This window comes from Oratosquilla oratoria, chromosome 14 (genome assembly GCF_046742065.1).
Source record: "Oratosquilla oratoria isolate Oo_2021 chromosome 14, ASM4674206v1, whole genome shotgun sequence".
Lineage (NCBI taxonomy): Eukaryota > Metazoa > Arthropoda > Malacostraca > Stomatopoda > Squillidae > Oratosquilla > Oratosquilla oratoria.
The window spans coordinates 21647140-21659639 of record NC_134790.1 but is presented as its reverse complement, the minus strand read 5'-3'; the positions used below and the strand labels follow the sequence as shown (position 1 = coordinate 21659639).

Sequence of the window (12500 nt, the reverse complement as noted above, 5' to 3'; positions counted from 1 at the left end):
GGTCTCATATTCGCTTAGTTGTGGGTTCGAATCCCGCACTCCTTTCCCGAATTGACTTTGTGAAATCCAACGCGTGACAAACTACAGTTATGGCCGACGGTGCGGGAAGGAAGATAATGAGAAGCGGGAGAGGGAAAAGATAAGTTTATGTGAATCCTTTACGACAATTTCGTAAGAGGCATTGGCAGGATGCAATTTCGTGACAGGGAAAATAGAGACAAAAACTTAAAAAAAAAAAAAAAAAAATTAAAGAAAAAAAAAGTGAGTTGCCTTATTTGTGGTGAAGTCTGGGGGAGAAGGGTGTGCGTGGCTATGCGATGTAATGGATCTTGTCCACATACATTGACTGATCGATTGAGGTGTTTCTATCCAATGAGGCATAGACCAAACCTCTCTCGTCTTTCTTTCTTTTTTTTTCTTTTTTTCAGTCATTGCCCGGTTTGCGAATTGGCCAGGCATTGAGGCTTTCTGAAGTCTCGTGATGACTTTAAGGATTTCGAACCACCTACCTGTGGCTTCTCGCTTCCTTATGTGATGCTGACCTCAAAGTGAGAAAATGAAATCATAAAGAAGTAGTTACTAATTATAAGTCTATGACGTTTTAGCTGTTTTAAAGATACTCCTTCAAAGATATATGGATTAAAGGAGATTTTATTGTATTTAGTTTCATTCTATCTATTTATTTACTTATCTATATATTCATTCATTTATTCATCTGTTCGCTTAGGTATTCATGCATTTTTGTATCTATGTATTTATTGTTTATTTATTTACGCATTTAAATATTTATATATTTTATTATTCATATATATATGTATAATTAATTATTCATAATGTAAGCAAAACACTGTTGCATGGGAATATACATCTTTCTCAACAAACTCGTTCAGTGTAAAAGTATCCGTGTCAATGCTCACACATGATCATTAACAAATGAAATTAGGTTAAAGGCAATGGAGTAAGGCATAGCTCTGCTTTTGGAGGGCCTGTGTGGGTTTACCCCACTACTTCACTTTATGGCGACAGTGCCCTCTTATCCGCTCAAAATAAAATAAAATAAAATAAGGTAGATTAAAAAAATAAAAAAGAATAAGGTAAAATAAAGTAAAATATAATAAGGTAAAATAAGTAGATTAAAATAAAATAAAATCTAATAAAATAAATTAAGGTAAAATAAGGTAGATTAAAATAAAATAAAATATAATAAAATAAAGTAAAACATAAATAGAGCGGATGCAAGGAACATCCCATCATGCCGCGTCATCCCTTCATCCGCTCAACATCCTCATCCATTAGTCCTCTTTCTTTCCTTCTCGACAGACATTCCACGGATATTGATAACCTCCTTTGACTCATCCATCTTTCTCATTTTCGGTCTCCTTATTCTCGTCTCATTCACTCTTGTTCACCAAAATCTCTTTGATCATCTTTTCTCACTCATTCTCTCAATATGCCCAAACACCTTTTCGACATTCCTTGATCTACCCTCTAACCAACTCCGCTCTCCACCTCGCCTACACATAAAAAAATTGTAGCAACTATCTCGTGTTATCATGATAGAAACAATATAATGAGCATTGGGTAGGCAAGCCAGCGAGTGAGGGCGTCGACAATTTGTTCTCCTTTTTTTCCGCTAACCAAGCCAATCAACGGGTTGCACCAACGGAATTAAGCATACGCACACGCGTTTCAACTAAGGTGCCTCACTCTCTCTCTCTCTCTCTCTCTCTCTCTCTCTCTCTCTCTCTCTCTCTCTCTCTCTCTCTCTCTCTCTCTCTCTCTCTCTCTCTCTCTCTCTCTCTCTCTCTCTCTCTCCTCTCTACCTATCTACCTATCTATCTATCTATTTATGTATCTGTCTATCTCTTTATCTATTAGCCAGTCTGTCCTGTTTGTGTGCCATATCTGTCTTTCTTATTTTTCTCTATCAGTGTGACTGTCTGTCTGTTTATCTATCTGTTTGTCTGTCTGTCTATCTGTCTGTTTGTCTCCTCTTTATCTCTGTCTGTCTATCTATCTGTTTACCCACATACATATTTATGTACCTATCACTCTTTCTATATATACTCCTTGCAAAACAAAGAAGTTCTTCTTTACCATCGAGGGGTACCACCTCTAGCCCCAAATGGTACCAAACATCAAAGAAGGTGGTATGGAAACACAAATTGAACCAGGAAGACTGATGTAATCTAACGTTTCGACTTTGCGTCTTCTTCAAAGTAAGAGACTAGTACAAATCATCGTAATGTATGCTCTCATAGCGGATCATCTTGCCGGACGTCTTAGAATGGAGCCCGCTGATTGGGCAGCGCTTTCGCCGAGGAGCCGCTTAAGTGCAACCAATGAGAGACTTGCAAACCACTCTCTGTGGTTGGTGACCTCTTGTGACGATATGTGCGGTTTCTACTAATTTCCTCATTCTCTTCCCAAGTCCCGTGCAGAGGAGGCGAACGCTTTCTTAGCTAGAAAGGTGTCCGTGTGATTCTGCATGCAACACTAGGGAGTTTGAGGTTCTGTGATACCGCAGGCCACTTTTGTGCTCTCCTGTCCTTTTCGTACTCCCCCTAGACGTCTCACCATAGTATACTGTAGAACTTCCGCCACATGGTATACTGCAAACAACGCTGTCCTTGCTGACGCTTCTTTTTTCTTTGCCTCTCACTACATCCTTATTCTTTCCGCCCAGAGGCATAAGCCACGTGCACGCCAGCATTGGATAACAAAGAGGTCAGCATCTCAGCTCCACTCGCGTGCGGTACTACGAGGTAATCGTGGTCTACCTTTTCTCTTTTTGCCCTCTTATAAATGTCTATTAATTTCCTCTTGAGTCTTTTGAGCAGGACCTGGGGGGGGGGGGGCTAAAATAACCTGAGGAAATTATTGGTAATGTAGGCCATCTCTTCAAAAAAGTCTCCAAAGATAGAAGAGCACAAAAGTGACCTGCGGCACCACAGAACCTTTGGTACATGATATTTAATAATGACTAATTAATGACACCTTTTATGTATTTTTTTTTCTATTCTAACATTGAATATAGAGAAAAATATACGAGTGAAATAATGATATTGAAAATCGTAATGATAATAGTGATATTAAAAATGATGGTGATCATAGTGATACTACTACTACTACTACTGCTACTAATGATAATGATAATAATAATATTGATGATGATAATAATAATAATAATAATAATGATAATGATAATAATAATGATAATAATAATAGTAATAGTAATAATAACAATGATAGTAATAATAATAGTAATAATAATAATAATAACAATGTTAATAATAATAATAATGATAATAATAATAGAAATAATAATAATAATGATAATAATGATAATAATAGTAATAATAATAATAATAATAATAAAAATAATAATGACAATAATAATAATAATAATAATAATAATAATAATAATAATAATAATAATAATAATAATAATAATAATAATAATAATAATAATAATAATAATAATAATAATAATAATAATAATAATAATGATAATAATGATAATAATAATAACAACAACAACAACAACAACAACAAAATAATAGGAAAAGGGGTAACGGACGGCGGTGTGATGGGTTGGGGCGGGTAGATGCTTTTCTGGCTCTCCTTTATAAGAAGGAACAAGCCCATTTGTATATAGAAGACTTTTATTCATTATTCTTTTTATTCCTTATCATTGGAGAATCTGTCTTTTATGACACCCTGTACATGCTAACCATTGTCTATATTGCATATAAACGTGATATGTGTTTTGACACCCTGTACACGCTGCCCATTGTCTAGACTACATATACATATAATGTGTCTTTTATGACATCCTGTACACGCTGACTGCATATAAACATACAGAACAATGATAACGTAATTTGATTTTGTTACTTTTCTGAACTAGATGTAACTTCTTCCACTTGAATATAACCCTCTCGTGTCAAATAACCTTGTATGTGAACGACAATTAATCAAGTTTGTTGTGATTTTCAGACCATAAACAGATTCAATCACAGTCGTTCAATCGTTCATCTGCATTTTTATGCCACTGACTCATCCAGCATAATCTTGCTCATCATAAAGCAGTGCATTCAATCACTCTTGTTTCAACGTGTAGGCTCGTACCTGTGCGATTGTTCTCGTTTTACGGTATATATTTTTGTCATGTTAATGCCATACACTAAGAGCTTCCTCCACTTTACAAGGCACTCATCCTTTCCCATCCATTCCACTACCATCCTCCACCCCTCGTTTCCCCCCACGCAACTATACCACTAGTGCAGGGGTTCTCATTAGGGGTAATATTCACCCCCAGGGGGGGAATTTTGGGATTTCTGGGGGTGATTTGTGACCACAGTCAGCTTACGGGGTGAGGAAAGCAATTATAGGTTTTGGCCTGTCTGGCCTGTCACCTGGGCTGGATTTATACTAATTTGGGAAAAATATATACTAATTTGGAAAAAATAAAAGGGTTTTTAGTAATATTTGCATATTATTTAGAATGCACCTTTTGAAACAGACAATCTTGGAAAGGAGGGGGGGAATGACATTCTGACAAATGGTGAAAGGGGTGAATGGGCCAAGTAAGGCTGAGAACCCCTGCACTAGTGGATGAAGGGGTATTCCTGACTCCCGCCCACCGCCCCGGACAGAAACAGTGCAGAAGATATATGTTGACATACTAATCTATAAATATATGTTATATTTATTTTAAATGATAAACGCCCTCAGAATCCATGAGATTCTATATACGTTAAGAGATATGTTCGGTGGAGATTTATTTTTCCCATCACCATAATGGAACCGTCCTGTGTTCGTTGGTGGTATAATTGGCAGCGCGCTGGTCTCGTAATCACTTAGTTGTGGGTTCGAACCCCGTACTCCTCTCAGATTCTCAGCGGTGAAAGCCACCTGTCTCAACTGATGATATTGTAAATGATAAAGCAAAAATGAAGATTTCGGCTGCACCTACTCAGCGCCTCCTGGTGTAGTCTCCTCAGCTATACCTTTATCACAGGGAGTAAGTGGACACACACACACACACACACACACACACACACACACACACACACACACACACACACACACACACACACACACACACACACACACACACACACGACTCGGTGGCGCGGTTGGTAGAGTACCCTACTGTCCTGGTTCGAATCCTGCCCAGGGCTGAAATAATTTCAGTATCACTGCGCTTCGAATCGGTACTCCAACTCTCGTGGGCTGGGAGTTGGGTGTGTGTGTCCGTGTAAGGTCACAGCATTACCCATAGATCGGTCATACGTCTAAGCTCTCTTCCGGGAGGGAAATAGCTGTCGATCACGAGTCCAGCACGTGATGCAAAGACCAAGGTAAATACACACACACACACACACACACACACACACACACACACACACACACACACACACACACACACACACACACACACACACACACACACACACACACACATACACGCTCGCTAACACACATGCATACACACACATACACATATACATATTTTGGGGCTAGGTATGATAAATTGGAGATTACGAGGGCGGAACCCAACGACCCTTGTTCCTTTCCTATATATTACAATTAGGTAAATACAAACGCAGACACATAAACATATACGCATATGCAGCACGCACATCATTAATATATGCACGTACTTGTGTATATATATATATATATATATATATATATATATATATATATATATTCTTGTGGTAGTCCTTCGGTAACGAAGATGACGTACTTATCCCCTGAATGATGATTAGTAAAAGGATTAGAATTGTAGTTACAATAAAAACAATAATAGCAGTAGTAAACAGCAGTATTAGCATTAATCATGGTTTAATGCTTATTCCATCTTTGGTATAGTAGTTTTGATATCAGTTTTAGGATCTAGTTTCTTTGAAGGTGAAATCTTTGGTGACTTCTTAGGCCAAACTCTGAGGTACAGATCATACCGCAAGTGGTTCAGGGAATTCCTTGTGCCGGGTTATTAACAAGACCGCGTGCCATGCGTTCATGTCTGCGGTTTTGTCGCTCGATCCTGATATTCGTGTGAGCGGCTTCAAATATGTCGACAGCCTGATGGACTGTTAATCTCCAGCTTTCTCGGTCACTGGCCAGAGTTTCAAGTTGGTCAACAGAGATGTTGCATTGTTTGAGGGGGGTGGCCTTTATTTGGTCTTTAAACCGCCTTTTTTGGTCCTCCCGGAAAGCGGTTTCCATCCCTCAGCTCGCCGTCCAGTATTTGACGTGAGAGGCGACATTCAGGCATTCTGATCACATGACCGATCCACCGGAGCTGGCGACGTACTATCATTGATTCAATACTGATGGTTGAAGCATTTTGTAAGATAGTTACATGAGAGATTCGGTCACGCCATGTGATGCTAAGGATAGTTTGAAGACAGCGTATATGAAACCCTTCAAGTCTTCTGATTTGGGCCTTGTATAAGGTCCAAGTTTCATTGCCAAATAGTAAGATGGATAGACAGATTGCCTGATAAACCTTAATTTTAGTCTGCACAGTTAGATCACGGTTTAGGAAGACACGTTTGGATAATTTTCCAAAGCATGAGGTGGCCAATCTAAATCCTGGTCTGGATTTCATTTTCTGTGTCACAAGTTGCAGGGAGAATGCTGCCGAGATACTTGAAAGACTCAACGGTTTTCAAATCTTCACCACCGATAGTAAATGGTGGTATTGGGACGGCGGTGTTGTGTTGTATTGGGAGCACCTCAGTTTTACTGGCATTGACAACCAGACCACCTGCTGAGTAGGTACTATTTACTGTAGCCAAATTTCTTTGAAGAGATTGAGGGTTAAGTGCAGGGTAGGCGGCATCATCAGCATATTGCATATCAAAGACATAAGCAGTGCGGGCTTTTGTCTTAGCCTCGAGACGCTGGGGGTTGAACAGGTTACCATCAAGGCGGTAGTTGATGGCTACGCTGTCGTTTACATCAGATTCATACCTTGCAAGTAGAGTAACGGCTGCTAGATATATGTTGAAGAGGGTAGGTGCAAGAACACACCCTTGTTTGACACCAACGGTAACAGCAAACGAGTTCGAGATATTTCCGCCCATACAGACACGGGAGCCACACTATATATTTATATATATATATATATATATATATATATTTATATATATATATATATATATATATATATATATATATATATATATATATATACACATATTCATGAGGCCAAATCTTTTCTCTCTTAGACATGTATTCACTGAAATAAAACAAGACAATTTCTATACCATTTCCAACTATCACACTGTATATTTACACATTGTGATATACTATGTTTTACAAAATAAGATATGAAGAAAATAAAAAAGAAACGCAGGTGTAAGCTGACTCTACAACGAAAAAATGGACTGCACCAATTCATAATGGGAATGTCTGCATTGAATGATTCAATTGCATAAACATGCAGATGAATTTTTAAAAGATTTTACCCAAATCAGTTCATGGAATATTTATCATTTTGGTGTTGGAAATCTTGTAATGTTTGATTTAGCATGTGAACGCAGACAGGCAGGGTTGTTATGAAAAAGAAAGTTTTGTTGAGCTACTGAAACGTTTAAATCATAGAGTTATTAAACTGTATGATAATATACCAGCATTTGTATCAGTAGCTTGCAAAAAATGCAAAATTTTTATTTTCTGTGTTTTCTTTTTACTTAATCATCTATTTGTATGTTTGATTATCTATCATATTTACTTCATGGTTTATCTATTGATCTAATTACTTATATGTTTTTTATGTATTTGTTTATTGATTTCTTTATTGTTTTGTGGTTTATGTACTTATCTAAATAGCTGTATATTTATTTATTTTTTATCGATATATTTATCTATTTACTTATATATTGTACTTGTCTCAGTTTGTATTTACTTGTCCAATATTGATGTAATTACTAATTTGTTTTTTCATATATTAATCTGTTTATTTAATTATCTGTTTATTTATCCATTCATTTATTTATTTATTCATTTGTTTATATATTTCTATGTTTATTTATTTACTTATGTCCTATTTCTAGAACGTATTGAAATCGCCTTTCTTCCCGTTTTCCTGTTATATTTATTAGTTTTTTTTTGTTTGTTTTTTTGTTTTTAACCAAGTGACCTATCTTTTGTAGCATAAGGTCATTTGCAACTCGAGGGCAGAGTATTAGTTGTGTTTCGTTCATCAGGATAATCTGTTCAAAATTGATTTCCCTCACAGGTAAAATAATTTCCGACTAGTTTGACCTTCGCCGTTTTTGAAAATACGACATTGGATTGATAGTCAAAATCCATTAGGTATTTACCTTTTCGATAAAATTACCTTCAGGACTTTTGAAAACATTACCGATGTTTCACCTCTGAGAATTGTTGGGAAAATGAACGTAGAAGTTGGTTATTGATACGCTCGTGATTCAAGTGATATTTACAACCTAAACATGAAAAAGATAATAACAAAAACAAAAACAAAAATGGTGATTTTTTAAACGCCTAAAGGACACGAGTGATCGCGTTGTTGTTGTTGTTGTTGTGTTGTTGTTGTTGTTGCTGTTGTTGTTGTTGTTGTTTGTTGTTGTTGTTGTTGTTTTTGTTGCTGCTGTTGTTGTTCTTGTTGTTTTTAAAAGTTGGTTATTGAAATACCTTGGCTTTAGGTGACTTTTAAAATTTACAAACTAAACAAAACAAAAGAAATAGAAGCAAAGATGATTCTTCCGTACACGTGGAAGATACGAGTTCTCCCGTAGTCTTATTTATAGAAGTTCTTTGTTGAAATATTTTTGCTTCATGTGGCTTTTACAATCTACAAATTAGAAAAAAAAACACAATGATACCGTCAAGCACGTGGAATATATAAATACTCGCATGTTGCATTGTGAGCCTTAATTTGTCATATTTCATTCACTGCGTCATTTTCAAATATCTTCCTGTCTCTTTGACGTAATCGGTAACTGCGTCACGTAGTAGAGTTTGCCTGGCAACCAGACTTGCAGACGATTATTTACTTCAAAAAGCAATTTGCCTAATGATAATATTAATGGAAAATAATTCCATCACCCTTTGATACAACTACACTTAGTTATCAAATACAAACGTTCCTTGGTTGTGCAATAAGAACCATGTTTGTTTTGTATTTGCTTAGTTGTAGGTTCGAATCCGACACTCCTTTCGATTCCCACCAGTCCCCAACAGTCCCCAAAGCGCCTAATAGGGCAAAGGTGACGGCTTCGGCCGCAGCTACTCAGTGCCTCCTGGCGTAGGCTCCTCATTTTGACCTCCAAACACAAACCATAAGAAAGAACGCATAGAGAAATCAATTTCTAAACCCAGTCTATGATTGATCTGTGTTTGATGTACACAGAATCATTTTGAATTGGTAGGGTTGTCTGTGACGTCATCAATGCTTAAACTTTGGTTCTCCAGACGTAACTTGTTACACATTTCGATGTATGTAATACATATGTGTACATACATACATACATATACCAAGGCTTTTTCCCCCTTACAAGGGAGGTAGCCAAAAAGGTAAAGGCATAAAATCATTCCCACCCATTCCATCCCTGAATACACTCCCATCCCCCCGCCCATTCCACCTCATGCATCACAACATCATCCATATACAACCATTCTCCATTCACCCCTGTCTTCTGTCCTCTCCCGTCCTTCCTCAACAGACATTCTCCTCTTCCCCAAAGCCCCCTTCACCCCATCCAACCACCTCATCCTAGGACGTCCCCTCATATTCAGTCCATCCACATCTGCCATCCATACCTCTTTTACTAGTCTTTCTTCACTCATTCTTTCCATGTGTCCAAACCATCCTAATACTCTTTCATCAACCCTATCTCCCAACTCCCTTTCCACCCCTGTTCTCCTCCTCACCTCCTCATTTCTCACTCTATCCAGCCTAGTAACCCCCATCATACTTCTCATACACCTCATCTCAAACACATTCAAACTCCTTCTCTCTTCCTCTCTTATGTTCCATGTGTACCTGGATATAATACAATATGTGTGTGTTTATGTAGGTATACTTATATGTGTACATAGAACTGAAAGTATTGATTTCAATATGTGCGTATCTGTAGGTATACATGATTTACCAGTACATGCCTTTCGCGTTACGTGGCGGCACCAAACTAAATACATTCGCCTCATACATGGTAAATGGGACTCGAACTCAAAACAGTGGCAGAGCACAGAGGTAAAAGCATTCATCTTTATTCATTTGATTTCACAAAAGTCTTTGACACCGTAAGTTCACGTCTCCGTTCCCATCACTGGGTCAGGTAAATATTAAACAACTGAAATTGTATACAAAGGTGTTACAGAAAAAAAGCCAAAAGATAAGGTTTTCGTAATACATTCATTTAGTGAATAGAGATATCCATAAGCGTCAGGACCGGGCAAGGACGTTGGTGCAGCTTACCCCCCCCCCTCTCTCTCTCTCTCTCTCTTTCTCTCTCTCTCGCTCTCTCTCTCTCTCTCTCTCTCTCTCTCTCTCTCTCTCTTTTAACCTATGCACTGCTGAGATATATCAGCTGTAAATGGAACAGTCTGGGGACAATCATCACATCCTCTTATCCTTCCCCTGTTAGACACTGGTCTGTCAGTTACTGTGCCTCATTAATTTTCTCCAATGGTGTCTGTCCTCAAATTGAGTTGTTCTCTAGACTTCTTCCTAGGTGGTATCTCGCTTTTCGATGGACCTTTCTGTATTTGTCCTCCACCTCATTCGCAGCCTTCCGTTTGATATCCCTTCGACGATGACGACAACAGCAACAACAACAACAACAACAACAACAACAACAACAACAACAACAACAACAACAACAACAACAACAACAACAACAACAACAACAACAACAACAACAACAACAACAATAACAACAAAACAACAGCAACAACAACAATAATAACAACATCATTGGTAACTATAGTGATAATGATAAAGTAAAAAATAGAATAGATAAGTAGAATAAATAGATTAAAGGAAACGTATTATCAGAGACCGGCTGTAAACCTGTTCGATACCAAAGGGTAAAGGAAGTTTCCAATGGAAATGAATGGAATAGGCAGGCGCCAATCAAGACGAAGAAGATCATAAAGAAAATTAAAACAAATAAAAATAAACCACTTCATTGTGGAAATGTGCATTTCGTTCTTCTTTTCTGTTTCTTGGCAGCGGGAAATTACTAACCTTGGCGAAGCAACAAAAATATTATCTTGAGCCACCCACACACATCTTGGGTATTTAAGGCTTCCCCAGATATAAACAGTCTCAGCTTCCTTTCAAAATCTTTTGTAAAACGCAAACTTTTTTTTTTTAATTAGAATTATATGATAAACATTAAGAATTTGTTTATGAAACTCTTACTAAACTCAGACCAGCTTTAATCTCATCCTCATTCAACAACTTTAGTATTTATTCTGGTTACCGTCTGGCAGTTTTATTCAGTTAAGTGACACCCTCTTTATATATTTGTTTGTATACTATTTATTTATTTATTTATTTATCTATTATCTATTATTATTACCATTATTATCATTATTATTATCATTGTTGTTGTTGTTGTTATAATAATAATTATTATCATTATTATTATTGTTATTATTGTTATTGTTATTATCATTATTATTATTATTAATGTTGTTGTTGTTGTTGTTATTGTTATTATTATTATTATTATTATTATTATTATTATTATTATTATTATTATTATTATTATTATTATTATTATTATCACTATTATTATTATTATTATTATTATTATTATTGATTATTATTATCACTATTAATTATTATTATTATTATTACTATTATTATTATTATTATTATTATTATTATTATTATTATTATCATTGTTACTATTATCTTTATTATCATTTATTTATTTATTTATTTATTTATTTATTCATTTTCGAAAATCTCCATAAAGTTGACCTAAACATCGGTAAAACATTGCATACTTGTTTTTCTATTCCATTTGAACAGACACGTGGAATATGGTTTTCAATATATAGGTATATGGCCCGTTATTGGCAAAGTAAGAATCGGGAAAAATCAAATGAATAGAAATGATTTAACTTTTATATTCATTTACAAAGAGCACACGAAAAGAAAACAAATTTATTCCTATTAACGCATAATGGTTCTCATTGTTCAGAAAGTAACATTGCAAGTATTACCTTATATTGCGTGATGAACCTTCCAAATTAAGATTCTTTTTCTTTCGCGTTTGTGATGAATGCTGAGAGCTTAGATAATGTAACCTTGTAACTCATGGAGAGCACTTTGTGCAATATTGATAAGCTTAGCTTGATGTAAACTTTGGAGGTCCATGCATTACTGCCAATTAGTATCGTAGATTTGGTTCATATTGTATTCGTGGTACCGTACTACTTGCAACAATGTTATTTCTACCGGATCTTATGGTGTATCGGCATTTGTGCGATATAGCACCGAT

At 36.3% G+C, this 12500-nt stretch overlaps 2 protein-coding genes across 2 annotated transcripts in view; one reads left to right on the top strand and one right to left on the bottom strand.

Moving 5' to 3' along the window:
• LOC143032530 (hemicentin-1-like) overlaps positions 1 to 12500 on the top strand; it is a 706298-nt gene that overhangs the window by 135563 nt on the left and 558235 nt on the right. The window lies entirely within an intron of this gene.
• LOC143032598 (uncharacterized) lies at positions 6600 to 7100 on the bottom strand. Its single transcript, XM_076197466.1, has one exon. It carries the CDS (start codon positions 7098 to 7100, stop codon positions 6600 to 6602), a length of 501 nt encoding a protein of 166 aa, XP_076053581.1.

Excerpts from the sequence above, each read along its gene's own strand:
- LOC143032598 (XM_076197466.1), bottom strand. The coding sequence starts at position 7,100 with ATGGGCGGAAATATCTCGAACTCGTTTGCTGTTACCGTTGGTGTCAAA.